We start from the raw sequence: 27432 nt of genomic DNA on the forward strand, positions 1-27432 counted from the left end.
TGGGGAAAAAACTTGTCCCAAGTGCTCTCTCAGCCTTTGTCTATCTTCAGCACAGGGATCTGTCTCTCTAGTAATGCTTAAAGACAGCTTGCCAGTTACTGGTCTGGTCTCTTCGTAAACCCTTGCAAGCTTCTTGCATCTACAGCCTGTTGCAGCAGGCAGTTCTGCAGCCTGTGTCCAGTGCCGGACTGCTTCCTCTGGTTGTCTTCAAGTACACCTTGCAGTACCTGCTTTGAGGCTTTACAGTTCTTGCGTTGCAGCAGGCAGAAAAACGATCAGCCAGTTCTGGGTGCAATGCCATAGCCAAACTATTGTGAGGAAAAACGTCTTGCAGGCTTGCCTAATTCTCTAAATTTGTCAGAGCGGCAGGCTGAGACTTGGCCCTGCCTCGTCAGTTGCGTAAGGCTGGAAGTCTGTGGGCTGAGTCGTGTAAGCCCCCCTCCAAAGGTTAACTCTTCACATGGCCAGCTATTAATGTTATTAACGCAGATATGGCTGAAGGGGTGGGATTAAAAATAACCAAAAGGTAGATTCTGGGCTTGGTTACTCGGAGACAGACCTGTTTCTATTCTGGGATGAGGATAATTCGCACTGAGCTCATTACACCATGACTCTCCCTTAAAATGCCTTGACAGTCAATTTCGTTCCAGCTAATAAGGTTCTAAAATGTTAATGAAGCAAATCAATTTTTCATAGCTTTGTATTGCAGTCATCTCAAAGTGCTGTGCTGCAGCCTGCCAATTCAAGGAGCTTTTTAGATATTAGAAGGGCAGCAAAATACTCAGCAATTTGGAGGATGCTTTGTTTTCTATTTCAGCTTTTCCCTGGTGCCCCCTCTCGTTTTCCTGAGCCTTTGTGCTGCGCTGTTTACTTGTCCCCTTTGGTCACTTCCTTTCTCCCGTATCTGCTCTGGTCAGTGGTGAGCAGAGGTGACTAGCACAGGGAGAAGGATGGAGTGCCCAACAGGACAGGTAGAGATGAAGCCAGACTCATGCTGAAATACAATTTGAAATAGGTTGAGTTTGATGGGACAGAGTGGAGGAATGGAAATGGCATCATATTCACCACCACTCCCCCCCATCTTTTGGAGGGGGGCGGTGGTGTCAGAAGTCACAGCCTTCTCCCCTTATGGCAAGTCTCTTGGTGAAATGTCAGTGTTAGATGGCATAAATGCTCTCTGTGCTCGATGTTTCATGAGTTGCAGAAAGAGGGGAGAGATGTTTCATGTGTCGTGTAGCCACACTGATGGCAGATCAGTTACCCACACTGGTGTGGGAATAAGTTAGATGTCAACCATCGTTTATTTCTCTGAGCTGCTTATTTCGTACTGTCAGAAGGAGACAGAAGAGCTGAAACCTTCATGACTGGTCTGGGAGTTACTTTGATGGAGCTGTTTTGATGATTTACTACTCCTCTCTCCATTCTGTTTTGTGAGCGTGGAGATAGGAAGTACCAAATTGTGTGGTTTGTGCAGTGTGTGGGGTTTGGCTTTTTTGGCTTTTCATTGAGTTCTAGTTCTAACTATAATTAACTTCCATGTGCCTGAGAAAAATATAATTAACTAATGTTTTGGGACAAACATAGGGTTTTCCAAGTTTTATACTTGGAAACCTTGTACTGCCACACTGGTGAGGAATGATCTCAAATAACTCATGTTGGGGTAATTAGTGGGTGAGATGCAAATTGGCGTTTTGAATAATTACCCTCCTGTAGCTGCTGAGTCGAGCGTCCAGAATGCTGTCCACTCAAGTTTTCCACCCAGAGGTATGCTCGGACCCATGCCGGAGGCTTCCCCGGAGCTTTTGCAACCTCCGCGGTATGTCAGTGTCCTCTTCTGCTGTGACAGCGAGGGGTTAAGAGCTAGCTCACCCTGTCGTGACTTGGGGAAGGGTATTTAACCCCCTTCAGCCTTCCAGTCTGTAGCTAGTGTTTGTGTGACCTCTCCCCTTCCCCCAGTAGCTAAAATTAGAGGTAGTGATTGCCAGGTACAGTATCTGTCTCCCTGTGTCAGCCCTGCAGGGCACCTTACCCTTCAGCATGGCCCCTGGTTTCCCAACAGCGTGGTTAGCCTGGCACCTCCTTGGGTGGGAGGTGAGGTGCAGGGCAATCTCAGCTGCCCTGGGGAGAGACGCTCGGGCTTGAGCAGAGCATGGGTAGCTTCTGCAGCAGGTCCGGGGTTCCTGGCCTGGGGAGTTGCGGCTCTGGGTCCTGAACCTTGACCTAGATCTGTCAACTCCAAGCTGAAAAGCACTCCTGCCAGTTTCCAGAGATCCACCACAGAGGTTGTTTCATGTTTCTGTCATCTGGTGTGAATTAAGAGCCTTGGGAAAACATTTTCCTGTGCAGCCAGCTGGGGGAAATATTCAAGGTGAGCCATATGCATGTCCACAGCCAGGGCTGTGAGGCCTAGAGATGAGGTGCTGGCTCAAGAGGCAGCTGGTGCTGTGAACGCAAGAGCTGGAAAGCTCTCTGGTGCTTGGGTCAGCCAGCAGCCCCAAGGCTGAGCCTGCCCCTCTGGGATTTGTGACGTTTTGGAGTGGAGCTGAGCACCCACAGGAGACTACTCTGTTCAAGGAAGGTGTCACTGCTGACATTTTTGGTCTTGAACCCTTCAAAGGAAAACTGGCAAATTGCCATCAGTGGAAGCCTCTAACTCTCTTCCTTGCTCTGCACACCCTTTTCTCTGTGCTCTCAGCTTCTGGTCTTGGGGACTCATCTCTGCAGGCTGGTCCTTTGCCTTGCGACTGGTTGCCCTTCCCACTCCGCATTTCCAGAGCAAGCTTTGCTTTTTGTTTTCAAGCCTTCCCTTTCTTTTTAAACTATATTTAATCTGAGGCTGATTTGTTCCGGAGTGTGTACTGTACCTGATGGGTGGCTCTGCTCATCAGCCTGCTGTTGCGATCGGTGTTTATCAACAGAGTTTTCTTCTCTGTTGCTTTTTTCCACAGTGGTCTCTCCCACTGGGGTACTTTCACAGGCTGGGATATTTGTTGTTGTTTTTGTGTGCTAGTTTTAAGCTCCTTCAACCAGGACTGCAATGTGAGGCTCATGAAACTTTCTGTTCATAATGTGGATGTCACCCTGCTCTGCTCCCTGTTGTGATGTCTCTGCTTTCAGCTGCTTTGTTTTTGTTGTGTTTGCAGCCAGGAGAACAGCCTCCAGTGTGGAGACAATGAAGTCCTAACTTGGAGGTCTCTATCCAATCCTCTGCTCCAAGCAGGCCAGGTAGATGAGGTCGCTCATGACTCCAGAAATAAATCAAGGAAAGTGCAGAGTTCTCACTTTCTGGGGAATATTTTTGTGTGTGACATGCAGGCAGTGCTGTGAGGAGCATACTAAGAATTCATACCAATACAGAGCAGTATTTTCTGTGCGCAGTGCTTGAGAATAAGCTTATGCATTTTACACAGCAACATTTGCAGGAAGCAACTGATTCATTTCATCCAAGCAGAAGGGTGAAGGCAAGATTTAAATGGCATGGAGTAGAAACTGGTTTGGTGTCAGACACCGTCTCCTTCCCCCTCCTTCTGCTGAGACTCCTGGCAGATTTCTCACCTGCAGAGGAGCTGGCTGCAAAGTCCCGGTGTTTGAGGGCATTGTCTGTGCTTACAGCGGAGGGGGAAATCTGTGCATGTGGCTGTTCAACTCATCCTGCCTCTGTGACAGGTTTGGTCAAATTGTGCTTCCGCTGGTGAACCTCAAAACAACTAACAGCCAGGCAGAGAAGCTGTAGCTTCTCCAACCCCCATCTCTTTGCAGTTGTATGGACTGAAGTGGGTAGGACTGCATGTGAAGCAGAGGGATGTCCTGGAACCCTCTTGTGAGTCCTGCTTTCTGACTGCCGTTGGAAATGGAGCATGGGACACATGCTTTTGGTATGCAGGCAGTGTTGAATTGTTTAGTCTCTGCTTTTCTGAAAGCATGACTGCTGAGTGCTGTGCAGAGAGATGTCATGAGTACGGATTGGTCAGAGGAAGCTTGACAGAAAAGCAGTTGGGGCTGAGATGTAAAGTCTATCTGCTACCAACCCCACTTGCAGTGGTTGGTGTCTAAAGGCCTTCAGCAATGAGGAGGAGTGAGAAAGGATTTGGGGTAGGAAAGCAAATGAGCAATGGGGCTGCAAAAAACAGTGGGCATATGGTTGGAGCAGCTCTGGGGCGTGGGGTGGAGTGAGTGGAACAGTGCTGAGGCCGGGCAGGATGTAGGAACAGCTTGGTTTTGGCTGTCTCATGCCCCTGGCATGAAGCATGGGCGATGTATCTTCAAGGTCCCAAGCAGACTGAAGAGAGAAAAGTGGCACTGCAGAGGCAGGGCCAGGGTCCTGCTCATCCACTGCTTGCTGGTGGTTTCAGTGGACCCCAGATCCTGACAGCAGGAATGACAGCATGAAAATCAGAAACACCATAAGGCTGATACTGTGCAAAGGTATTCTCCTGGGAGCTCTGAAAGAAAGGAGATGGCATAGCAGGCTGGAGCAGAGTCTCTCACCCCGTGCCCTTCCTGCAGATTGTTGACATGTGAAGAGGGAACCTTGTGCCACTTAGCCATGGCAGTGGGAACTGCGTGAAGGCAAATGGTCTGGGTGGGATTTTGCTCCTTGCGTGCAAAACCCTTCTCCCTGTTAGGCAGCCAAGTAGGCTTACAACTGGCCTTGTCTGGCTGCCAGCGTGGAGTAACCGAACACTCCTGCAAGTACTCGCTTTTCTTGCTGTCAGCCTCCCTCCTAACTCCCTAATTTGTCATGGGTATCTGGCATTTCACGGGTATTTCCTAAAGGCTAGTGAAGTGTGCTTTGCAGCACACATGGGTCTGATTGCTGGCGTGGGCTCCGATGGAGGCATCCCTCCCCAAATCACAGTAAATCAGGGACAGAGGAATAATGTGCCTAACTCTGTACTTGACCAAAAATTGTACACCAAAGCTTTTCTGTGTTCCTGGGCTTACACGGCAGTAGAAATGTCTTCCTCAGTCACTGCGTGGCGATACATGCTTGAGCTGTGTCTGGCACATGCAGTGATCCTCGCGGGCTGCAGGCATTGGCCTGGCCTGGGAACCCGGCGCAAGTGGCTCAAAGTTGGCTCTGTGTGTTCTGTTCTGGGATAAAAGAGTGTCAGCGAAGACCATCTTGCTGACATAGAAATACCTGCTGCGGGTGAGCTGGCTAATGCTGAGAGGAAACAGGCCCTTCTGGTAGAGCTCTGGGCATGGCTGAAGGTTTGTTCCTCCCTTCGTCTGTGACCACGTGTGTGTAGCAGGTTTCTCTGAAGTGGTGCGGGCAGCATGACTCCCTGCACCCGTCTGCCTGGGGGAGTTCACCAACCAGCTTATGCTGCAGCCAAAACCGACCGTCGCAGTTTCCTGACAGGGTCTCGGTTTGTGCCTCAGCCTTAGCTTACTGCGCAGCACGTTTTGCCGAATTGTGGAGACCTGTTTCTGTGCCGAAACGCCAGGAGGGCGGCCATGGGACAGATACAACTCCTCTGTACTGTTTGTGCCTTTGTAAATGGAGAGGCAGCAAAGGAGCATCTTCTAAAGCATTTGCTGTCTGTTTGTGGGTGTTTTTAACCAGGCTTGGTGGGTGCCTCTCTGCTGTCACCTGAACTGAGACTTGGATGCATCTAGAAATCAAGTCTTGGTCAGCAAGTACCCAGCATTAAAGTGCCTTTGGAAGTAGGACTCATGCTCCTCAATCAGCTGAATAATCTTAGTGATGCAAATTTGTTTCCTGGAAGATGGGATTGTTCTTCAAAAACACAACTGTGTTAGTCTTTAGCCTTAAGACAAAGTAACTGGAGTTTTGCTTAAAACCTTAGTGGCTTCTGTGGAAGTTAACAGTAAAACCAAGGCCTTGTCGAGACCAGGATAAGCTTTGTGGTTTCTGTGTGTGCTATTACAGGGCAACCTTTCAGAGGGGGCAGGCAGAACTGAGATTTCCAGTAAAATTTGTGACATGCTCATGAAGGAATGTGCAAACAAAATACAGACTGGCTAGTCTGTACATAGAGGCAGAACAAGTGCTGCAGACACGGGCTGCTCCAGCTGCATCTAAACTTAACAGTTAAAACAAGCGAACACCACCCCGTGCCAGGCACGTAGCTTTTTATTTTTTATCAGCGCAATACTTCATCTGATCTCCTCATTCCCACCCTGCCGCAGCCCTGAAGACTTTTATTTCTAATATCCTGCAGTTTGAATAATTTCTGAATAGAAATGTGAGGTTTCTGAAACCTCCAAGAGATTCTGGGCCTGGAGAGTTGCATTCAAGCACTGTCTCAATGCTGATTTGTTACAGCTCTGATGATTGCATATTGCAATGGGATTTGCACTGGCTTTTAGTCAGCAGTGGAGCGTGATTTTGATAGTTATGCCTGGTTTAGTACTGTGATGAGTTTGTGCAGCAAAGATGAGCAGTTTGCAAAGACAAGGAGACGAGAACGCTGTGGTGGGAAGACAGCAGGACATTCCTTAGCTGGGTGGGGAACAAATAGGAGGGATGCACAGGTCCACAGGTGGACCTTCTGCCCACTTGGTGCGTGAAGTATCTCATGGAGTAACTGTGAGAAAAGTCTTTGTTCTGGGGAGCAGCGTGTATGTCAGCAGGAAATGGGAGTGGGGCTGGAGAAGGCGTGGATGGGGCTGGGGACAGCGTGAGGTGAGCTTTACCCCAGCGGCAAGCTAGAGGGGAAGGTAAAGCCATAAAGAAAAGGAGGGTTGACTGAAGAGCTGTGGGAAGGGGATTGCCTGCAAATCAGGCATCTATTTTACCCTGCAGCAGTCTCCTCTGCTTGAGAAATCTCCATCTAAGGATTCCTGAAGTGGGGAGATGGAAATCAGAATGCAGGCTCAAGCAGACAGACCAGTCTTATTGCACTCCTCTGGTTTAAGATCTAATGGATATTAGCCCTGTCTTTAAAGCACATAATGGTGCACTGATTTTATGGCTCATCTTTCAGAGCTGGTGTTTTCAGTACTGTTAGCAGTACTGCAGTTTGGAAGTCAACCTGGGGTTGGAAACCTGGGAATCACTGGGGCGTGGAGCCCTGTGGCGTACGTGCTTGATGGGCTGCAATGCTGCTGTCAGTGTGTGACAGCTCACGTAATTGAGGACGCTGCCTTGCAGATTTAACTTTGAATTGTAAATACCGTCACGATTCTTCTGCTTTGGGAGACGTGTCTGCATGGCTTAAAAGCTGCTCTGCCACTTCAGGTTTGAGTGTGGGTGTGAGACAAGGGTAGATATTCAAACCAAATGTGAATTCAGATTGCAGACCATGGGGGCAAACCGGAATCACTGGCCCCAGAGGTGGGGTATCTCTCAAGAGGAGCTGCGTGTGTGCGTGTTCCCTGCCAAGCCCTCCCCCCTGCTTTCACGATACCAAGTGATGATGGGGCTGTCTGTTGTGTCATTGCTGCACAGGCTGGGCAGTGCTTCTTCAAAACGTGATTTCTTTTCTGGTTTTCCTGGGGTCCCTTGCAATCACAGCTAGACAGAGGGAGATATTTTTCTGATGTTCTTTGTTTAACAGCAGAGGAATTTATTGCAAATGCATTTCAAAATAGGGGAGTCCAAGGACCATCTGTCTTGAGTGTTTTAGTAGAAGTGGGGACAGCTCACGGTGGCTGCTAGATTGATGGGTATAGAGAGTTTTGTGGGGACCTGTGACTGCAGCCTGCTTACAGCTGACCTTGCTCTGTAAAGGGAGTTACTGATCTAGCTGGCACAAGCCAGTTGTGGCCTGGTGCCTCTGCATTGGGTAGGGCTGTTTGGCACCGATGTGGGTACGCTCAGCAGAAGAATTGAGCCCTAACTATCGCAGCCAAAACCAGGATACTGGGCATGGATGCTGCCACCCCATATTGCCTTTGAGAGCAGACCCTACCTACCATGGTATCAAGAGGTGCTTCTGGTGCTATTGGGTGTCTAAGCTGTGGCTGGACTACGCCAGGGAGATGGCATGTCAGTGGTTGGGGGATCTGCTCTGCTGGGGCCAGTCATGTGTGGAGTGGAGCCAGGAGGAAACTTGAGTTGCTATTGGAGAAGTATTCCTCGGAGCTGGGCACCTGGCTTTCCCCTCTCACTGTGCTGACCTGTGTCGTGCCCTGGACTGCATGCTGCAAGGGTGCCAGTGGTGGGGAGCTGCCAACTTGGCACTTCAGCAGCGGAGCTGACGTAACTCATTTGACAGAGGGATACTGTGTGGCACAGAGTCCCCTGCTGCTGCTGGCTCGCAGAGCTGGTATTGCCTCCATTAGGGAAGAGCTGACGCTGGGAGCTGGGATCTGCATGCTCAGCAGAGTATCGTATGGCCCAGAGCCCGGACAGGACACAGCAGCAGTACCGCAGCAGCTGTGGCAAGCATGCCCAGGGAGAGGGGCATTAGGGAACCTCTCGAGTATTTTTACTTGCTTCTAAATATTGTTCTGTCAGCTGAGAGAGGCACCCTGCAGCTGACCAGCCATCACAGAACAGCAGGGTCTCTCTAGCTGCTAGGTAGCTACAGCTCAGACATCACAGTACTGGAGCAACATCTGGACAGCTGCTATGGGCAAGGTTGCTCAGGGACAGAACAGGAGGTAACATGGGTTCAGAAAAGGTCAGGCACACTTGTCTGTGGCTGGTTTGAGGTCCTCCCTGGATTTTCTTAGAGGAAAAATAGTGAAGTGATACAAAAATCATGTCTGTGGCATTGCTTTCAAACCGTCTTCTTTCTGGTTCATACCAAAGAAGGTGGTCTTGGCAGGGTCCTGGTAGCATCCTTCTGCTTGAACTGAAAGACAGCTGCTTTTTGGGTAGTGTTGTGGGTGTGGGTGGCTGTAGTATGCAGATGTGAATAATACGGCTTGTATCTGTAGCTTTTTCTATCTGCCAGTTATCCTGCTGATGCTACAGGTCAGCTTCCTCCCTTTCATGGAGATTGAAGGTAAACTTCTGGATCCCATCTGCCCCCAAAGCCTAATTAAAACACCTACTCCTGAAACCTCCATCTCATTAGGCTCAATCTAGATGCTGTGAGTCCCTAAGGAGCTCTCAAGCCTGTGTGCGGTGATTCAAAGCAGAGACAGAAAAGATGGCAGATGTTATGTTTGTGTGGAGCAGCATGTCTCCAAGCTATAATCACCAGGACATTCACCATGGTTACACGGGTGAATGTGGGTTGCAGGACCAGTAATTGCTCTTACAGTGCTCACTTGCGTCGGTCATGGACATTGGTGGAGGGGGAGAGGAAGGCCATGCTAAAAGCAAAATTTCAAAAACTGCCTTGCCAATGCTTAATTGCTTTCATTGTTTCCCCTTATTCACAGGAGAACTGCTGAGTCAGCCGAGACCAGAGGGACTGACGGAGATCATCTGTCCCAAGAACGGCAGCGAGCGAGTTAATGTTGCCTTGGTTTACCCCCCCACTCCTACTGTGATCAGCCCTTGTTCCAAGTAAGACCTGAAAGCAGACCCCCATTCCCCTGTCAGTAGCCACCAGAAAGCCTATGTAAAACATGCCCTCACTAAGCATTTTTTCTGGAAGGTAGCAGCCCCACAGCCTGGGGACAGTTCTAGTTATTTGTAGATATAGACATCCTGCTCAAAGGATAAGAGTTACAGTAAAATGAGTTGAGGTGTTTCTGAGCTGTGTTGTGGCAGATGCAAGACACATACAGCAAGCAGGACAGACCAGGAGATAATACAGTCATGGTCAGGTTTAGGTAGGACAGGACCTCTGGAGGTGTCTGTCTACCACCTGCTGCAAACAGGGCCACCCTCACAGCTGGGTCAGGTTGCTTGGGACCTTATACCGCCAAGGATGGAGGTGCCACCACCTCTCTGGACTCTAGTTACACTGTTCTCCTGGGGCAGAACTCTCTTCCTTGTCCCACCTGAGTCTTCCTTGGTAACAGCTTGGCTTTCATTGCCATGAAGATGCACTGCTGGCTTGTGTTCAGTGTGTTCTCCACCAGATCCCAAGCCAGCTGGACCCCAGGCTGTGGTGGTGCACAGGATTGTCCTGTTCTGGGTGTAGGGCTATGCGCTTGTCCTTGCTGAATTTCACAGCACTGTTGTTGGCCCAGTCCTCCAACTTGGTGAGGACCCTCCTGACAGAAGCCCTGCCGCCCTGTGTATCAATAGCCTGCCTGTCCTTCACTCCGCAGAGTGGAGATGTGCTTGGAAAGCAGAGCTGTGTTGTGGTGGGAACAAATGTGGAACAACGCTCACAGAAAGGGGCAGTGCCTTGGCTTTTTGATGCATTGGTTTTCTTGCAGAACCGAAATGCAGCCGTGGCCTGCTCTCCTTGGAGTGACACAAGGGAATTTGGCAGGGAGCTTAGAGGAGCAAGCCAAGTGCCTTGCTGGTGGCTGCTGCCGTGATGCATGTGGATGCCTATTACTTTCACTTCAGTATCTGAAAGTAGCTTTGGATGCTGTTCTCTCTGTTCAGTACCCTCCCACCCCAAAGTACACTCATCCTGCTGGAGAATAGCTTCAGTGATGGGTGGCTGTTGAGCTGTGTGTGAAGATGACGTTGAAGTTCCCACCTGGGGCAGGAAACAAGGTAGCTGCCCTGATACTGAGCCACAGGTCACCACTGTCCATTCGTTTGCTTCTCCTGTGTGTGTACTTGGCACAGCACATTGCTAATGTGAGCCTGCAGTTTTTGTTGTACTGTGCTGTCAGGCTATGCCTGTGCACTTGTCCTCCTGTCCTCCAGCCTGCCTTCCATAACGTCTAACAACTGTGCCCCAGTTTCACAGTCACTCTGCTGGCAGGAAACTTGTGTTCTCAAAAAGGCCTATGTTACTTTTAATAGAGAGATTGAGGTCTTTAAGAAGCCTAGAGAAAGTTCTGTGTCTTCAGTTATTCATCGCAAGCGCTATGAACCCTGCCGCTCATGCTACATGACTTTATTGTTTCTTCTTCCAGATAAATCGTCAGCGCTGGTGCCAAAGGTTTTCCACCGGGCAGAACATGGCTGATGCTCTGCAGTGCTCCCGTCTCTCCAGTTGTGGAGTTGCATGCTGACGGGGATCGATGGGACTCTGGACTCTGAAACGCTGTGGGGCGGGGGCAGCTCCCAGGTGCAGGCCTTGTGGCTGGAGTGGACGCAGTCACCTGGAGGTCGGGGATGACAACAAGGCATGAAGCGAAACGATTGCTGAAGATGGCAGGGCCACTGGCCAGAGGGAAAGCACTGGGGATAGGATTCTGTGGACCCATTGATCGCGTGTTGAAAACCCATTTGGATCTCATGATGAATGTAAAAATGTTCTTGGTACCATTTAATTCAGACCTGCTTTGAGGAAAGTCTCTTGAAATGAGCTGTAGCGGGATTCCCTGGATTTGTTCCTGGACAAGTGAGTTTTGTGGCAGTTGGCCAAGGCTTTGTCGGGGAGGGGGTTGATGCTGTAAAGCCTTTAAAATTGCTCCGCTGCAAAACGGTTGGCTGTGTCCCACACAGCAGGGTTGGGTGGTGGCTGGCAGAGTGGGAGGAGGAGCAGGCTGGGAAATGTGTCCTGCCTTGTATGTTCACATAGGCTGTGCCATGAAGCAGTAAGGATGTGTTGTAATCACGCAGAGACAGAAGAAGGGCCATCAGTGTGCCCCCGGCACCTGCCATTTCTTCCTTATCACTAGCCCCAACAGCTCATGGTCTGCCACTTCTGGATGCTCTGGAGTTGCCACTGCGGTAGTCTACATGCATTGTGGCCACTAGAACAGTAGAAACCTACATCTGGGTGCTCCTCCAAGCAAAGCCACCCAGGCATCTTTGTGTGGAGATCTAGCGAAGCAGTGTGTGGCTGCATTGTACAAACTGGCCCAGATCCCCTTGGGCTGGCCCTGGCAGCCGTGCTTTGTGGCCAGTCATTCTCCCCTGAGCCAGATGTGGCAAAGGGCAGGCTGAGCACTGCACCACAGTGCTGGTTTCTCTCCTGACTAGGTGGTTTTGAGGACCTTTAAGATGTTGCTGTCAGTTTGTGCCCTACAGCTGAGCACTGATAACTGGACTGTCCATGCAAATATTTGATTTAGTGTAAATCAAATAGGAGGCAGGCATTTCCAGAGCCAGGATCCCTTCATCAGATGCTGGTGGAGGTCTGAGAGATGAGGGACTTCAAATGTTTGTGTTAACATACAGCTCTTAACCCTACAGGGCGGGATGGGTGATACTGGTCAGCAGGCAGTCCGCACCAGGATGCGGGCCAGGCCTGCAACCAGTGCAAGACGTGACATGCATGCCGCTGGGACCTGCTGCTGTTGCACAGGTGACATTCCCCTGGCTTCTGGTCCTTCAGATACCAGCCTTGTGTGCAGGGCTTCAAATATCCCCGCTGGCAGGAACTTAACACTGGGAAATGCAGGGCAGAGTCCACTCTAGCGGGAGATTGTGGAGGCTGGGTGAAAAGATCAAGCCATTGTGCATTACTTCGGGGGGGAAAGCTGGCAAATAAAAGCTGGCAGCCCAGGCAGCTTCACATCTCTTCAGGGTGTCATTCCAGCTGAGGAGAGAGCTTGGGCTCAGATTTCATGTGTTGACTTGCCACCTCTGGCAGTGAGCGTCTGAACCTTTCTTACATCAGTGAGAAGCATTAATTGATTGTGCTTCTGTCCCGCTGTACACAAATTGGGGACTAGCAATTGCCTACAGCAGGTGGAGTGGAAGGGACGTGAGATCTTTGAGTGGCGTCAGGAATAGTGCTGGAAACTCCCATGTCCCGAGTCTTGCTGTCCTTGAGACATGAAGGGCCCTGGTATAGTCAGAACTTATGTTGGAGCATTCCCTACTGTCACCTCCCGTGCTGGGTGGCCTTCTCCTCCTCTTTGCTGCTACTCACCTCTCTCTTTCCATTCTCCGTAGGAAGAAACTAGCGATTTGTTGCTGTGACGTTGCGTGGAAACCACATTGTAAAGAAACCACAAACTGGAATCCTTTTCCAGCCGGAGGCCTGTTTCCCAGTGCGCCCATCTGGTCTGGGATGCGTGAGCATTGAAGGAGTGAGAGGACAGAGCAGACGTCTTACGGCCTGCTCCTTGGGACCGCAGCCCTCCTGCCGGGGCATGCCACCTGGGCGGGAGCACGGCGTTACCTGGCCTTTGCAGGCACTCAGTCTGCTGTGTGCACTGAAGCCGTGATGCTGGGAGTGTGGCAGTATGGAGATCAGTCTAGTTGCGTCTATTTAATATGAAATGTGATCGCTCATCCGCCCACTGTTTAGTAACTGTTGTAACTGTGTTTTCATCTGTATTTTTTTAATATGCAAAAGCCATTTAATTTTCTATGCAGTTCAAAAAACGTCTCCCCTTTGCAACTGCCAGGTGGGAGATCTGTGCGGGAGAACCGAGCCAAGTGGCTGACAGTCCTTCTGACTTTGCTGGCGCTCTCTTTTAAGGATGCAAACTGGAATCCTCTGCACAGTGTCCCTTTGCTGAGCTGCTGCCTTTTAGACCCCACTTAACATCCCTGAGCCCCAGGGATGAGGGCCCCGTATTTTTGAGGGATCTGTCATTTTTCGTGAGTCAAGCCACAAGGATAGAGGTCTTGAAGACAGTGCCCTAAAAGCAGAGATATCCCAGTTCAGAACGTGTATTGTATTCCTGTTCTTGTCCCTGCTCAGGGAGTTACTGAACTGTTAGAAACAACTAAGGCCTCTGTGGAGCACCCTGCAGCCATACTGAAAGTGTATTCTGAAGAGGGCAGAAAGGACTGGGGCATCAATTGTCTCCCCATGGAGATGACAGTGAATTTAACCCCTCTGGAATAGGAGGAGTATCTCCTGGTACTAGATGCCTACTTCACTCAAGAGGACTGCGATGGTTTTGCTTAGTGGTTTGCAGACCCTTTGCTTGTTGACCAGTTGATTTCCTGCTGAAACTGGTGTAGACAGGTTTGGAAGCAGAGCTGGCAAGTTGCTTTGCACTGCAGGACTTCCAGCAGCTGCAACATGTTGTGGAATACCTTGTGTTACGCTCTGAAGCAAAACCTGGGATTCAAACCTGCGTCCGTCCAAGTGAAACTCCCAGGATAGCAGCTTTGCCTTCTGCTGGGTCTGTGTAACGTGAGAAATTTCATGCCCCTAAGCAGCACGCAAATCTGTTGAAATAGAGTGAGAGGGAGCCCAAAGGGTGATGCTGCACATCTGGCTCATCTTAGGGCTTGCAGGGGTACTTGGAGGCCTCTGGCAACTGCAGAGGGTCTTGGGTGATGGGACACCTCTGCTTTAACTGTGCTAAAGGCAAAAAGGTCAGAGAAATAAGATTGTTTCCATCCTGCCACCAGGCCAGGATGTGTTTTGACTAGTCTCCTTTTGTGGCAGTGCTGTTCTTTCTGCATTCTGTCTCTGCTCTGAGCTTGGGGGATTCAGCTTTAAACGGAAATAGAGACCAGATTCGGATTTAACCTGCACTGTGGTCTCTCAAATCAGATCGAAGAGACTGGGGAGTGCTGAAGCACAGCTTGTCTCCCTTGCTGCATACTCCATGCCACGGTTCGACCGTGGCTGTGAAAACAGTGCATTTGGGAGCTGCTTTCCCAGGAACCCAAGATGTGCTTGGCTCTGCTGTAGCACTGGAGCTGACATGGGGTCCCTGTTCCCTTCTCCTTTGTACCTCTGGGGTGGTTAAATTTTGTCAGAGCAGTAAGGGCTCCTCACTGTGAGGAGACAGATAGGGTTGTCAAAGGCAACTGCAAATGGTATTTAGAAGCTCACTAAGTGAGGTAGAAACCCGACTCTGCTGCTGCAGAGCCACATCCCAGAGCTCAGCTCCTCCTGTGCCCTTTGGATGGGATCTTGGGCTGGCATCCTTGGAACGGCAGTGCGGGGAGGTGGCGATGCTGCACTGCAGTAAGCACAAGAAGAGGCGAGGAAGTGGGCCTCGGTGTAGCACCCATCACGCGCTTCATGGCTCAGTTCATGGACTGTATTTGCAGGTATTCATATAATCGACATCACTGGGCAGGACTCTGCGCGCACACACATGCATGCCCAGACGTACACGCACCGGACCCACACTCACCCACACATCCTCGCCAAAACAACTGAAAATAAAAGTGATTTCAATCTCAAGGAGAGGCCTGGCTGTTTGATTTGTTTTTCCTCTTCCAGTGCCTGCTTGGGCCCTGCCTGTGGAAGGGTCTGCGCCTAATTACAGAGCGGGGGTTTTCTGAATCCAGGAGCCAGAGCTTTCAGGAGCACTGTTAGCAAATGACTCGCAGTATCATTATGAGATTTGGGATTGAGTGAATCTGAGCATGGAGCCACTTGTTGGGATTAACATCTGTGAACCACTGCCTGCTCCAGCAAGGCAGGCGATTCCCAGGGAACAGCTTTTTCGCTGCTGCGTGTAGGATGTTCTGCGGGTTTGTGAGGCCAGCTCGGTGGTTCTCGTTGGTACCATGTTGTTTGCTCTCTTGTAAAGCTTCGTTCCCTGCAAACCCTGCTCAAGTGCTACGTTGTCCAGAGGCAAGAGCAGCGAGACAGCTGGGCCTCCGCTTGCCAACATAGGTGTTAATGGCAGTGCCAGGAGTACAGACGACAAGCAGGGAGCGAGTGCCCTCCCACGCAGCCCCGAGCAGCTGTGCGTGACCCCACTTCCATCGCCGCTCTCAGCTGGAGAAGACAAGCCAGACCTCCGTGGCAGCCGCACCGAACACCGCGGAGCTGCGCAGCAGGTCTAGGGGAAGGGATGGCAGCCTCTGCAAAAAACGTCGGTGCGCTGGGGCGGGACAGGAGGCCCGCCGGGACAGGCAGGGCCCGAGGCAGGCCGGGCACGCGTAGAACACGCCCGCGACGGTATCAGACCCCGGAGCGGGAATGGCGGGGGCCGGCGCCGAGCAGCCCTTCGGGCCTCACCAAGCTTCGTGAGGCGGCGGCGGCGGCGGCGGCGGCGGCGCCGCCCCGCCCCACCTCCCAGGGGCGGGCCCCGCGCTCTGCCCACCCCCACCGGGCCACCGCCCCCGCTGCTGCCGCTGGCGCCGCCGCCGCCGCCATGGAGGAGCAGAAGGAGAACCGCCCGCAGGCTGCCCGCAGCCAGGTCCCGCCGCCGCTCGCCCCCGCTGCCACCGCCTGCCCGCCGGTAAGTGCGCCGGGAGGCGCCGGGCATGCGCCCCCCGGCCGCCGCTGCGCCCCGCGCAGGCGCAGAGGCCGCGCCGCTGCCCGCCCCGCTCGGGCCTGGCCTCGCCCGGCGCGGCCTGCCCGCCGCCTTGCCCTGGGGGTGCCGGGGGACTGCCGGCTGCGCCTGAGGCCTCGCAGGCCCCGGCGGCTGTGGCGGCGCGGGGCCCGGGGGAGGCCGGCCCGCAAGGGCTGCCGATAACCGTTTGGAGTCGGAGCGCCTGAAGTTTTTCCTCTTAGCCTGTGGTTCTGTTCAGTTAACACGTGAGACGTCTGTCCGCTTGTCTCCTCAGCGCAGGGTCCGGTTAATTGCGGTGCTGGGAGAAACCTCTCGCCGCTGGTCGGGGTTTGGCCAGCCCGTAGCGGGGAGTGACACTTCCTGCCCGAGCTTCGGGCTTTGTCCCGGCCGAGCTGCGGTGTGGCACGGGGCCGGACACCGGCGTTCGTACTCCCTTGCTCTGCTGGCTTTCAGGAAAGTGAGAGGGAAAACGGGGTTTCAGGGTAGGCGTCGGTCTTGGCTTCCTTACCCGTCTGTAAGCTGCTTCGCTCGGTTTGACCGTGAGTGAAGGGGCGCAATGCTTTGCTGCATTTTGGTGCCAAAGCGATGCGTAGATTTTAATGCTCTGGCTTCTTCTTGTGACCTTAAATGACCTTCGGATTTCCCTTTTTTCCTAGGGTCGGCAGCGTTGTATGATCAGCGATCAAGAAACTAATGGGAAAAACTCAACTGCCAGTTCAAATGACTTCAGTGATCCGGTTTACAAAGAAATTGCTATGACCAATGGCTGTATCAACAGAATGACCAGAGATGAGCTGAGAAGTAAACTCGCAGAGTTCAATCTTGAGACCAGGTTAGGCTGATTTGTAAACCTCTAGATTTATCTTTGGGAGCAGCAGCGCCGCAAGGGATGATGATTTTAAAATTTCGAAACACCCCACAAAGTGAGAAGCAGACAAGATGCCAAGCGCCAGTTGTTTTATGCACGGTTGTGATGCAGCTTTTGCTGTAGGATTAGGGCGTGCGATACTGCTTACTGTGTTAGCCGGAATGTGCCCTGCCTCGACTGGTAACGCAAGGAAACGAAAGAGTGTGTGACTGTAGGTCACTTCTCAACATGATTTTGGTTCAAGGGGGAAAGAAGAACTGCAAGGGTTCTCAGGTGGTGTTGCAGACCTTCAGCAGATAGAAACTCGCTTCAGAACATTATTTACTGTACTCAGTACAAATCAGATACTGGCTGGAACCTCTTTGGTGGTAGGGCTCCTAATTTTATCAATGCAGAGGACGGGTGCCTTTAGATGGAGAGTTTGCTGATCTGAATAGATGAGAGAGTAACGGGAATAGGTGAATGTATTATAAAGTGGATTTGTGCTCATTGAGGAGGAGGAAAGGGCTAGGAATATAGAGTGGTTCCTGCTCTGTCAGAAGTGACCTGCGAGATCCTTTGATATTGTTGTGGCCAGACGGATACAAGATGTTGAGAAGGTGAGCTGGGAAAAACCAAGTGTATTGTTTCTGTGGGTAGCAGTAATGAGAAAGTAGTGGTGGTGGTGGGGAGTTACCAAAGTGCAAAGTTACTGCTCTGGAAGAAGAGGAAATACAAAAGGTGAGATGGGGTCTGAAAGGAGAAGTCTAGCTTTCTAGAGGGGTAGACAACAACTGTAGAGGAGAGGATGTTCAGAGAAAAAAAAAGGAAAGGAACAGAGATTCATTTGAACAGAATAAAACAGAAGCAAAATGCTGTGGGTGGGAAGTGCAGCCTGCCACCTCCATTACGTCTGTCTGCAGACAGTGTTTTTTTTTTAATTCCTCCTCTGGTTAAATGAATTTGACTCCTCAGGAGGAAAAAAGATTATCATTACCTGATAAAATTTTTAGTAAAACAAGTTAGATTTGTACAGCTATTCAGCAGTTACTCTGGTTTTAAAAGAAAAAGCAGAATTCAAATAGTAAATTACGTGTTCGTGGTTTGCTCCTAGGTTGTTAATTTTCTGTTTGCTTTTTTTATTCAGTTGTAAATGCAGAAAGTCTTAAACTTTTATTTCAGCTAGGCTAGACTTCTTTTATCAATATATTCAATTAAGTTGGTCAGAATGTGTCTTGCATGTAAACAAATGCTGCGTCACCTCTAACGTAGCGAGTTGAGCAGATTGCCACACACCATCCTTTCCCTTGGGGTTATTTTGACAGCAGATCATCTCCTCTTTCAACTTCTTCTATAGGTTTGATGAAGAAAAAGGTCATTTTTCCCTCTATCAGCTCAAACATACTGTTTCAACTTTGAATGAACTGGTCGTTGAATTAAACTAGATTAATAAACCAGAGTGGAAAAAAGTTGTCTCTGCAGAAGAGGCTGATGTTCTCAAATGCAGGTTTAGAGTCTTGATTCCAGTTTTTCCTTGTGGGTCAGCGGGCTGCTTTTCTGATAATACCACTTATTACAAGTAGCTCTTACAGCTTCTGTGATTTCATTTGCAGTGTGTAATTTTAAAAACAACTTCCTTCCAAGAGTAAATTATCCTTGTTTATTCAGCTCTGGTTTGGTGTGTAGCAGTTCTGGCACCTGCGCTTGCCTATTATAATGTTTGCATTAAAAAGACACAGAAGGTAACTCTAATCATTTGCCACTGTAAATTTATGTGTTAGCCACAAACCTCCTGAAAAGCAGGATCTTGACAAGGAAGTTTTTCTGACAACTGAAATCTTGAGTACTTTCTTAATCAAGTTATTCAAGCTCAGTTTTAAATTTAAATTGAGACAAATTTAAAATGTGGGCGTTTTAGCTGGATTCTGCATTATGTGTGCCACTGATGCAGAAATGCCTGGGGTTGATTCAGACAGAGGGCACAGGGAAACACGGGTGAGGCAGTACTGCTTTCAGGGCCAGAGGTCATCTAGGAGCAATCTGCAAAGACTTGGGCTTTGCAAAGTCTTCAGATACTCAGTCTTGCTGAACTGGAGATGACTGTGGAGTATCTCTGTGCCGTGCTTCCCAGTCTGTCCCCAAATACTGATACTATCTAGATGTGTTTGGTTTTGGGTGGTATCTGCATTAGTCCAGCTAGTGGAGCGTTAACTGTATGATAAAGTTGAATTCAGACTTCATAAATGCTGGTGTTCAAAATGAGGTTAATAAATTGTGAACTTTAAAATGTTAAGTATAGTTTCAGTTCTACAATGGTGACATAATTAATTAAATGAGAGTGTGATCTTTGACACTTTCCTTATCTCTTTAAGAGGAGTGAAAGATGTGCTGAAAAAGAGGCTGAAAAACTATTATAAGAAACAGAAGCTTATGCAGAAGGAACCCGTTAATGGAGACAGCTACTATGACTACATCTGTGTTGTTGACTTTGAAGCAACATGTGAAGAAGGAAACCCACCTGAATTCGTACATGAAATAATTGAGTTTCCTGTTGTCTTACTAAACACGCATACCCTGGAAATAGTAAGTGATCTAATTAGTGTGTCGGTATGCTGTTCTGTAATGTAACTTCTTTGCTTCAGAAAATCTAGATCAGTTTTCAAGTAGATGTTGAACTTCATTAAAAACAGCTTGCTTTTTTTTTCTTTCCATAAAGACCTATCCTCTGTGCCTTTTGCATACAAACAAAACTTTCTGTTCTTAAAGCATCTGGAATAGATGATGCTCCTGCAGTTGACTCACTCTACTGATACAGTTTCTCAGACGTCCTCCCTCCCTGCCCCTTCATTCCCTGCTTTAAGATTCCACGGGGCTATTTCTAGGACTCAAAGGATTCATCATGAACAAGAATTAGCAAATTCTGTGGTCCTGTGTGAGGCAATCTAGAAGAGTCTAATGCAGAGGTCTATAAAGTGGGATTGAGAGAGCTCTACTTCTGGGCAGGCTAGACTATTTCCACGATGTATCTGACAGATTGACAGCTATGTATCCTGATTTTAAACATTTAATAGGCATTTGGCAGCTTCAGGTGCTCTGTTCCAATATGGCTTGCTTTTGGAAAAACTACTTGCTGTCAAACTGAAAGTAAGTGACTCGGTGAAACGGAGGAAGCGCACGCTTCTCTGACTAATAGTTCATTTTTCAAGAACTTTTAAGAGGAGGAGGATTTCCAGTAATCACTGTGATGCTAGAGTGCAGCTGCATGTATGACTTGCTGCAGAAAGAGGATTGTGCAGATTACCGAGATTGTTTTATTGCCTTTAGAGTAGTAGGAAACAGGGGTTTTCTATATCAGCAGGAATTTGGAGCTTGCTTTCTTTCATGGAACTCACGTGTAGTCTTCACTCTTGTACTGCTCAGTTTCCCAGAGTGAGGTCATTATGTTTGTCTCTGGCTGGCTGGCATCCAGAGGTGTGTGAATTGCCTGCAGCCTCTGAGGTGTGCAGCTGGTTGCCTTCCTTGAATTACAGGTGAGCCTTTAGAGATACCACTTAAAAAACATCAGGCTTTCCTCATGCCTCTCATTTCTTTTTTTTCTCACTCGTGCTCTCCTTTTCCCAAGTCCTCCCCTTTATTGAAGTTTGTCCTTCTCCCCTCTTACATCCACATCCCTGTGCTTTGGTGCCTGCTGGCTGAGAGGAAAAGTATGTTCCAGTTGGAAAGCCATCCATCCGTCCCATTGGGAATCTCATGATGGCCAGTCAGAGGGATCACGTTGGCTTGGGAGGTACACGCTCCTTTTTGCCTCCATCAGGGCAAGTAGCTGCTGTTGTCTTTTGGCTGTGGGCAAGCCAAAGAAGTTGCCTTCCGGGCTGCTAGTGTGCTGCTGTTGAGTGTTTGATTCTCTTACTGCAGGAGGATACCTTTCAGCAGTATGTGAAGCCAGAGATTAATCCCAAGCTTTCAAAATTCTGCGTCAGTCTGACAGGAATCACCCAGGTAATTTGCACTTTTGTTTCTTCAGGAAAAAATGAGATGTGGTATTGATGTGTTCAGACTGGTAATCTTTCATGTTAATTTTTCTGTAGGGCTTATTCTCTTAATCCTTGGTGTGTGGCGGGGGTTGTGTGTGTGTGTCCCAATTATAGCAGGATTGATTTCACTAAGTTGTTCATTTAGGTGTTTGTAAGGGGCTGTAGGGAAAATCATTCACTTTGTAATCCATGTGTAGAAACTTAATCTTTAGGAGAGGAAAGCGCCTTTTGAATTGCATCAGTTCCTCTTCTAAGATTTTTATTCTAAGGAATTTAGAGTCTTACGATAGCAATGGCTTGTGATCAAGTGACTTGAGCAGGAGCCTGGGAAACAAGCTCAAAGGTTTTAATCCGAGTTCAACAGCTGACTAACCTTGTTACCTTTTATAGATGCCATTTGGAGGTTGGCTCTTTCAGTGGTGCTTTTGTGGTGCTTTTTTTTCAGTTTAGAAAAATCTGTCCAATTGTCTGCTTATTTTAATGATTTTTGTGAAGCCGATTTAGTGAGTGCTTTAATGAGTGCCTATGTACCAGCGTAAGTCTTACACTTCATGATGGGTTTTTTCCTGAAAAAGTGTTCCTCACTTTTGTGTTTTTGTTTCTCTTAGGACATTGTCGATAAAGCTGATACATTTCCTCAAGTTCTGCAGAATGTCATTGAGTGGATGAGACAGCGAGAACTGGGAACGAAGTATAGCTATTCCATGTTGACAGATGGGTATGTCCTTCTGCAGCCTTCAGCACAACCTATAACTGCAGAACAGTGTTTAATCTTGGTGAGAGGGTGGTTAAAGGTGGATCATGACACTGCCATTTTGCTGTTTTATTACAATTTTAGCTTTTGGGAAAATCAGAAAAGCTGAACTAAACAATTTGAAATGAAGCTGAAGTCCATTAGATGGCACTGTTTCTTTCCTAGCTTTCTGTATGCAACTAAATGATGTTGAGTAGACTTTTTATCCTTTTTTGTTGTTATAATTCTCTGTTTACTTCTGGTTTTCATATAGAACGTAATACCTGAAAACAGTGTTATGCAGTTTCAGTTCTAAGCAATCCCCCTGCTCTCATGAATCCGAGGTTTCAGAGATGTGTGGTGGTTGTGTTGCATCTTATGTGTGTTAGTGTTACTGTTAATACCTCTTGCGTATTTTTCCAGAAAGCAATAATGGATTATGCTGTCTGTTCAACAAGGAGAAACGGCTAGCACAGAAAGCTCTCTGCTTTGGCTTAGAGGACTGTGGCTCTGGTGGGTCCCAGCTCTGACAAGCTTTGTGTGTGAGGGAATGACTCGTCCTTGAACTGCCACCTGGACTTACCACCAGTCCCCTAATGACTGCAAAGTGAATAGATCCAAAGATCTAGATGTGTCTGTGGTGCAATATTGTTCTTGTGATCTTAGCTTTGTTATATGATGCAAGATACCGTTTGACCCTTATCTAAGTAGCTCTGGCCAGGAAATTTTTCTGTAGGTGATGCTTGCTTTTTAACAATGAAACATTACTATTCTGTTAATATGTCTGCTTTCCTCCTTCTCTTGGAATGAGGGATTTAAGTAAGACACAGAGTTCTTAACATTAGCCATGTGAGGTGAGTGATGCATTTTCATGTTGCTAAGCCTGGAGTTTGCCTGGAGTACATCTTCTGCAGTGCTGGATTAAAAAGGCAATCCTGTGCTGCTCTGTTACAATGACTATGTCGAACCAGAGGGATGAACCCCGAAACAAAACGGGAGTTTACGAAAAAAGAGTATGGGGGATCTTAGTATGACTCCCTAACACTTCTGTCAAGTAAAACACGGATATTCTAGTCTATAATATGAGTGGTTTGAAAAATAATGTGTCATAGGAGATGGATGGATACATAACAAAAGCTTTTTAGCTAACCCAGCTTAGAAAGTGGGAAAATTTTTTTGGCCGTGAGACTTTTTTTCTCAAAATTCCTGAAGATTTGGACAAAAATCACAGGTCTTTTCTGGTGAAGAACCCATATCATTGAAACGTGGTTGTGTCCTGTATGAACAGTGAAGCCTCTTAAAAGCTGTGACACGAGACTTGAGATGTATGGTTTGAGTCTGTTTACACTTTAAAAATAAGGAGTTAAAATAATGTCATTCCAACTTTAATTCATTTAAGGAACTTTGGTAAATACTTCTATTTGACTAATATTTTACCTATGACTAGGTTTCTATCTTTGGCAGCAACAGCGAATTAAGAAAAGAAGATGCTAAAGCAAAACTAGTGCAAGACTTAACATTACTCAGCTTAGAATGCGTCTGGAATTCCCCTCCAGGGGAATTCCCTCAGTGAAATTCCTCAAGGAAAATAGGTGCAGTTAAATCCCCGTCATATAGTTGAGGTTGTGTAGACAGCTGCAAGAAAGGGGGGTAAAAAAGGCTGTATTTTGGCTTGAAGCTTACAGACTTGTTGGGGTGGTTCCCTTCAGGAAGGCAGGCTAGAATTGCAGAGAGTTATGGTTTCATCTTATTTCCATAAAGGTCTGGTTCTCCTAAAACTAAGTGCCATCTTGTTTCAATAACCTACGTTAAGTAGAGAGATGCATGCATACTCGAGTGATCAAGAAAACTTAAGGTGTTGCTTGCTTCCCCGAGGACTGTGTAAGCATCTGGTTTATTGGCAGTTTCTGAAGTAGATATGGTAGGTGGAGAAGCTGGCATACTGTTTTTTGGGTTAACCATCCTGGACCTGAAACCATCCTCATGAAAATCTTGCTTGTGTTATTATTTTTTTCCCCATGATGAGCAAATTCATCTTGAAAAATTCTTTACTGTGACCACAGCAAAAGAGCTTTTCCTAAACTGTTTTCCTTCTACTGACCACCAAAGAAAAGACAGCTTTTTGTGCTACTGCTGTGCAATATGTAGAAGCAGGGCATGTGAATTATGTGTTACTAATGTTTTTATCTTTTCTCTTTTGACTTTTTAAGATCTTGGGATATGAGTAAATTTTTGAACATTCAGTGCCGTATTAGCCGTATCAAATACCCTTCTTTTGCCAAAAAGTGGATCAATATTCGCAAATCGTATGGGAACTTCTATAAGGTTTGTATAGTTGTTGTTTCTCTTGCTGGAAAATTTGGTTTAGAAGTCTAGAATGTCCTGTTGTGCTCGCCATCTTTACTTGCGTAGTATGAAGTTATAGTTCTTAAACTAGTTGCCTGGGGCCTGATTTTCAAATGTGCATCATGCCTAGATCTCACTTTACTAATTGAAGGTCTCTGTAATCTACTATCATATAATCTGCATTTTGTTGTTTTTAAGAATCAGGAGATGCTCAGATGCTCCCTGAAGGGTTGTCTAAAAATGTCATAACAGTGCTCTTAGATCAAGAATGTGTTGAAGTAGTTCAGATAAAAAGATTCTGTATTGATTTTTCAATTCTTTCTTCCCGTTTTCATGTCATACACTACAAAACTAATTTGCACCGCTACCCGGAGGTATCTCCACTTTTGACAGTGGAATGAGAACAAAGAAAGATTACGACATAGCTACAGTTGGATTAAATTATCAAAAGAAAAGCAATGCCAGGTTCAGCGCTGGACTTTATTGCTGCTTGCCATAAAATGGGTTATTGGAGATTCTAGCAAATTCCTAGTCAGTCTGCACTAAACTATTTGTTTGAATATGATTTCAGCCTAGCTGACAGCCTTCTCTTGAAGGGCTTTTTCATACTAAATGTAACCGCTAGAAAAAAGAGGTTAACTTTTAGTAAGAGAAGAGCTTTATTTTGTGCTGGGTAAATACTACAGGATTACTTAATTTCTCCCTGTATTATTGTGCCTTTTCTGCATGACCATTTCTGCTGGAAACACACTAGAGCACAGAACAGTCTTGTTAGTCCTGTCAGCTTTAACCTAGACATAACTTCTTTTTCATTCTCTGTTGAGCAGTGAGTGATTTTTCATCAAAGGCAATGCAGATTGCAACTTAAAAGGAATCACTTTTTTTCTTTTTGTGATTTTTTTTTTTTAAATAAATGCAAACAGTTGTAGCATTTATAGTTCAGTGCCTCTGTTAAACTATTCTGTGCTGCTGTTCAATCTGTTGTTAAGTAATAGTTATAGATAAAATTAATGACAAAGAGTGTATTGTAACTTTTCTGTGGAATATCCCACAACCTGCAGTTTGCCTCCCCTGCCCAGTTTGTGGCTGTTACTACTGGAGTTGCGTATTGCCAGGTTTTGGCAGCTGTGTTGTCACCATTCTGCCTAGCTGTTTAACCCAGTAGTATGTCATGTCCCGTGTTCCCCCATCCCAGCCACCAACACCAAGAAAGCAAACTAAAGCTTTACTTTAAAGTTACCGTTTTGTTTTTCTTTGACCTTTCCAAAGCACAGATGTATATTTAGTAGTTAAGCAAGAGAGGACTTGAGGCTTTCACTGGTGGTGTACTTTGCATGGGTAAGTCAGTTAAGCTTCCTTGTCTGCTGCTGCTGTTGGTCACCCATGTAAACACGGGCTGCTCTAGATGTTGCTGATCTGTTCTTGGGGTGGTTGGAGGCATTCAGGAGCTTCTTGTCAGTGAGGATCAGGAGCCTGGTCCTTCTTTAATCACTTAGCATTTAAAAGGAAAACCAAAATCTGATTCCCTCTGCAATGCCACTTTGGGTGGTAATTCCTTTTTTATAAGGCTTGTTAAACCTAGCTAGGCCATGGCTTCCACCGTTGCCAGTGCTGGCACATCTTGAGCTGGTGCTGGTAACGGTGGGAGGCTCTTGAGATTATTCTGAGTCTAGACAAGCTGCTGTTGACTGTGTCTCCTCTGCAAAAATGAGAGTGTCTGTCTCAGCAAGGTGCTTTGAAGTTAAATCGTTAGTGATCTGACAAAAGGCAACATGAAAGTAGTATGCAACTTAAGTAGGCTTAAAATCTGCATATGTTTCTGCTGCACTGTGTTAGATTAAAAAGACTTCGTACAGAACCTGATTCTTGAATGTGGTTCACTTTCTCCATCAGGTTCCTAGGAACCAGACCAAGCTGACGATCATGCTTGAGAAGCTGGGCATGAATTATGATGGGAGACCTCACAGTGGACTTGATGACTCTAAAAACATTGCAAGGATAGCTGTAAGGATGCTGCAGGATGGCTGTGAACTGCGGGTGAATGAGAGAATGCACGCCGGACAGCTCATGACAGTGTCCTCCGCGGTCCCCTTAGAGGGAGCCCCTGCTCCACAGATGCCCCGCAACAGAAACTAGCAGTAGAGGGGTTCTGCCTTGGGAACTGCCCTCTGATACCCGCTAAAGACTGTTAAGAGCTTGTTAGATGGCCACCTCTGCCAGCCTGTCTGCAGTGCAGAGTCTGGAAGCACCTTAACTAATCGTCTCTCTTGAAATAGAGAGGAGTGTGGAAGCTCTTTGCTCTTTGAAGCCTGTGTTACAGCTATTTTTTTTTATAGTGATGCTTTTTGTTGTTGCTTGGAACTTTTCTAGCAGTAAGGTTGATATACAGAATCTGGACAAAGTGTTAAGCTTTTAAGAACATGTAATTTAAACAGATGCAGAGATCAATTGGGCCTGTGGGCTGCTGTTCCTCCCTAGCCTGTGGGTAGTATTTATTCACTGTGCCCTGCTGTAATGATATCTAGCCTCTGATTATTCATTGCACACAAATAAGGCATTGCTGGAAGAACTGAAATAGCAAGTGGTCAGGCTGGCCTTTCCTGATAAAGCACTCTTCTAAGGGTTCCTGCTGGTAGTTTGTTTTTTGTTTTTTAAGTCTGGGAGAAATGGGAGCATATTCATCAGTTCTAAAGCAGTAGAGAAGTACTGTGTTTGTTTGGGTTTTATGGTTTTTTTAAGGGATATGTTTGTCTGCTTCCACATCAAATAGAAGAGCTGTGCAGTGAATAAAAATTCCATTAACGCAGTATGATAGTAGTTTTTTCTAACCTGTATTTAAAAAAAGAAGGTTCTTCAGGTTTGGACTTCAAGGATCGTATCTCCTATTCCTACTACACTCATAGCTGCACTTCATTTGATGTTGCTTTTAGACACTGTCAGCCATTTGGACTTAGAAAATGAGTGAAGTAAAAACAAGTTCAAAAACATGCCAGATGATTGTCAAAATTTCATGCTATGTGGTTATTACATAAAACAAAACAAGAAGCTTCTAGATCATAGTTAAAGAAATATTCAGCTATTTTTGGTACCTTCCCGTCCTTCTACCACCATGAAGCTATGCCTTTATCTCAAAATCTAACATTGGAAGATTAATATAATTTTATTAGTAAAGGCCACATCTAATTATTAACTACTTCTGCTTTCTTCCTAGGCCCCAGATAAGCTGATATTCAAAAGAGGCCAGAGCGTTAATTTGCTTTGTCTCCATGAGCTGTTAGGAAGTACATTAATTTGATCAGCTTTGCATTAGAATGGCTTGTTCTGAGAAGCAGAGTGATGTATTTTGGTTGTTCTTAGTT

At 47.3% G+C, this 27432-nt stretch overlaps 2 protein-coding genes across 6 annotated transcripts in view; both read left to right on the top strand.

The window, feature by feature from the left end:
• The window catches only part of MFHAS1 (multifunctional ROCO family signaling regulator 1), a 34664-nt gene extending 19614 nt beyond the window's left edge, over positions 1-15050 (top strand). The window contains exons 2-5 of one of the 3 annotated variants that reach the window (XR_012764075.1): positions 9304-9430; positions 10912-11342; positions 12140-12251; positions 12845-15050. Coding sequence is in view for 1 of the 3 variants with exons in the window: in XM_075421541.1 (XP_075277656.1) it covers positions 9304-9430; positions 10912-10915 (131 nt within the window). In the remaining 2 variants the exon portion in view is untranslated. Of the gene's footprint in view, positions 1-9303; positions 9431-10911; positions 11344-12139; positions 12252-12844 lie in introns of those variants that run through there. The other 2 variants (XR_012764074.1, XM_075421541.1) reach the window with 2 other exon arrangements.
• Positions 15051-15937: 887 nt separating this feature from the next.
• ERI1 (exoribonuclease 1) lies at positions 15938-26879 on the top strand. 3 transcript variants are annotated; one of them, XM_075421543.1, is made up of 7 exons: positions 15938-16059; positions 16770-16945; positions 19333-19543; positions 20876-20959; positions 21603-21712; positions 23938-24052; positions 25967-26879. In XM_075421543.1, the coding sequence occupies exons 1-7, from the start codon at positions 15973-15975 to the stop codon at positions 26207-26209; spliced, it is 1026 nt and encodes a 341-aa protein (XP_075277658.1). In that variant the 5' UTR covers positions 15938-15972; the 3' UTR covers positions 26210-26879. The 3 variants fall into 3 exon arrangements, with proteins under 3 accessions (XP_075277658.1, XP_075277659.1, XP_075277660.1); XM_075421544.1 differs by lacking the exon at positions 15938-16059 and adding an exon at positions 16188-16358; XM_075421545.1 differs by lacking the exon at positions 15938-16059 and adding an exon at positions 16419-16595.
• The last annotated feature ends 553 nt before the right edge of the window (positions 26880-27432 follow it).

Source organism: Opisthocomus hoazin, chromosome 5 (assembly GCF_030867145.1).
Source record: "Opisthocomus hoazin isolate bOpiHoa1 chromosome 5, bOpiHoa1.hap1, whole genome shotgun sequence".
NCBI lineage: Eukaryota > Metazoa > Chordata > Aves > Opisthocomiformes > Opisthocomidae > Opisthocomus > Opisthocomus hoazin.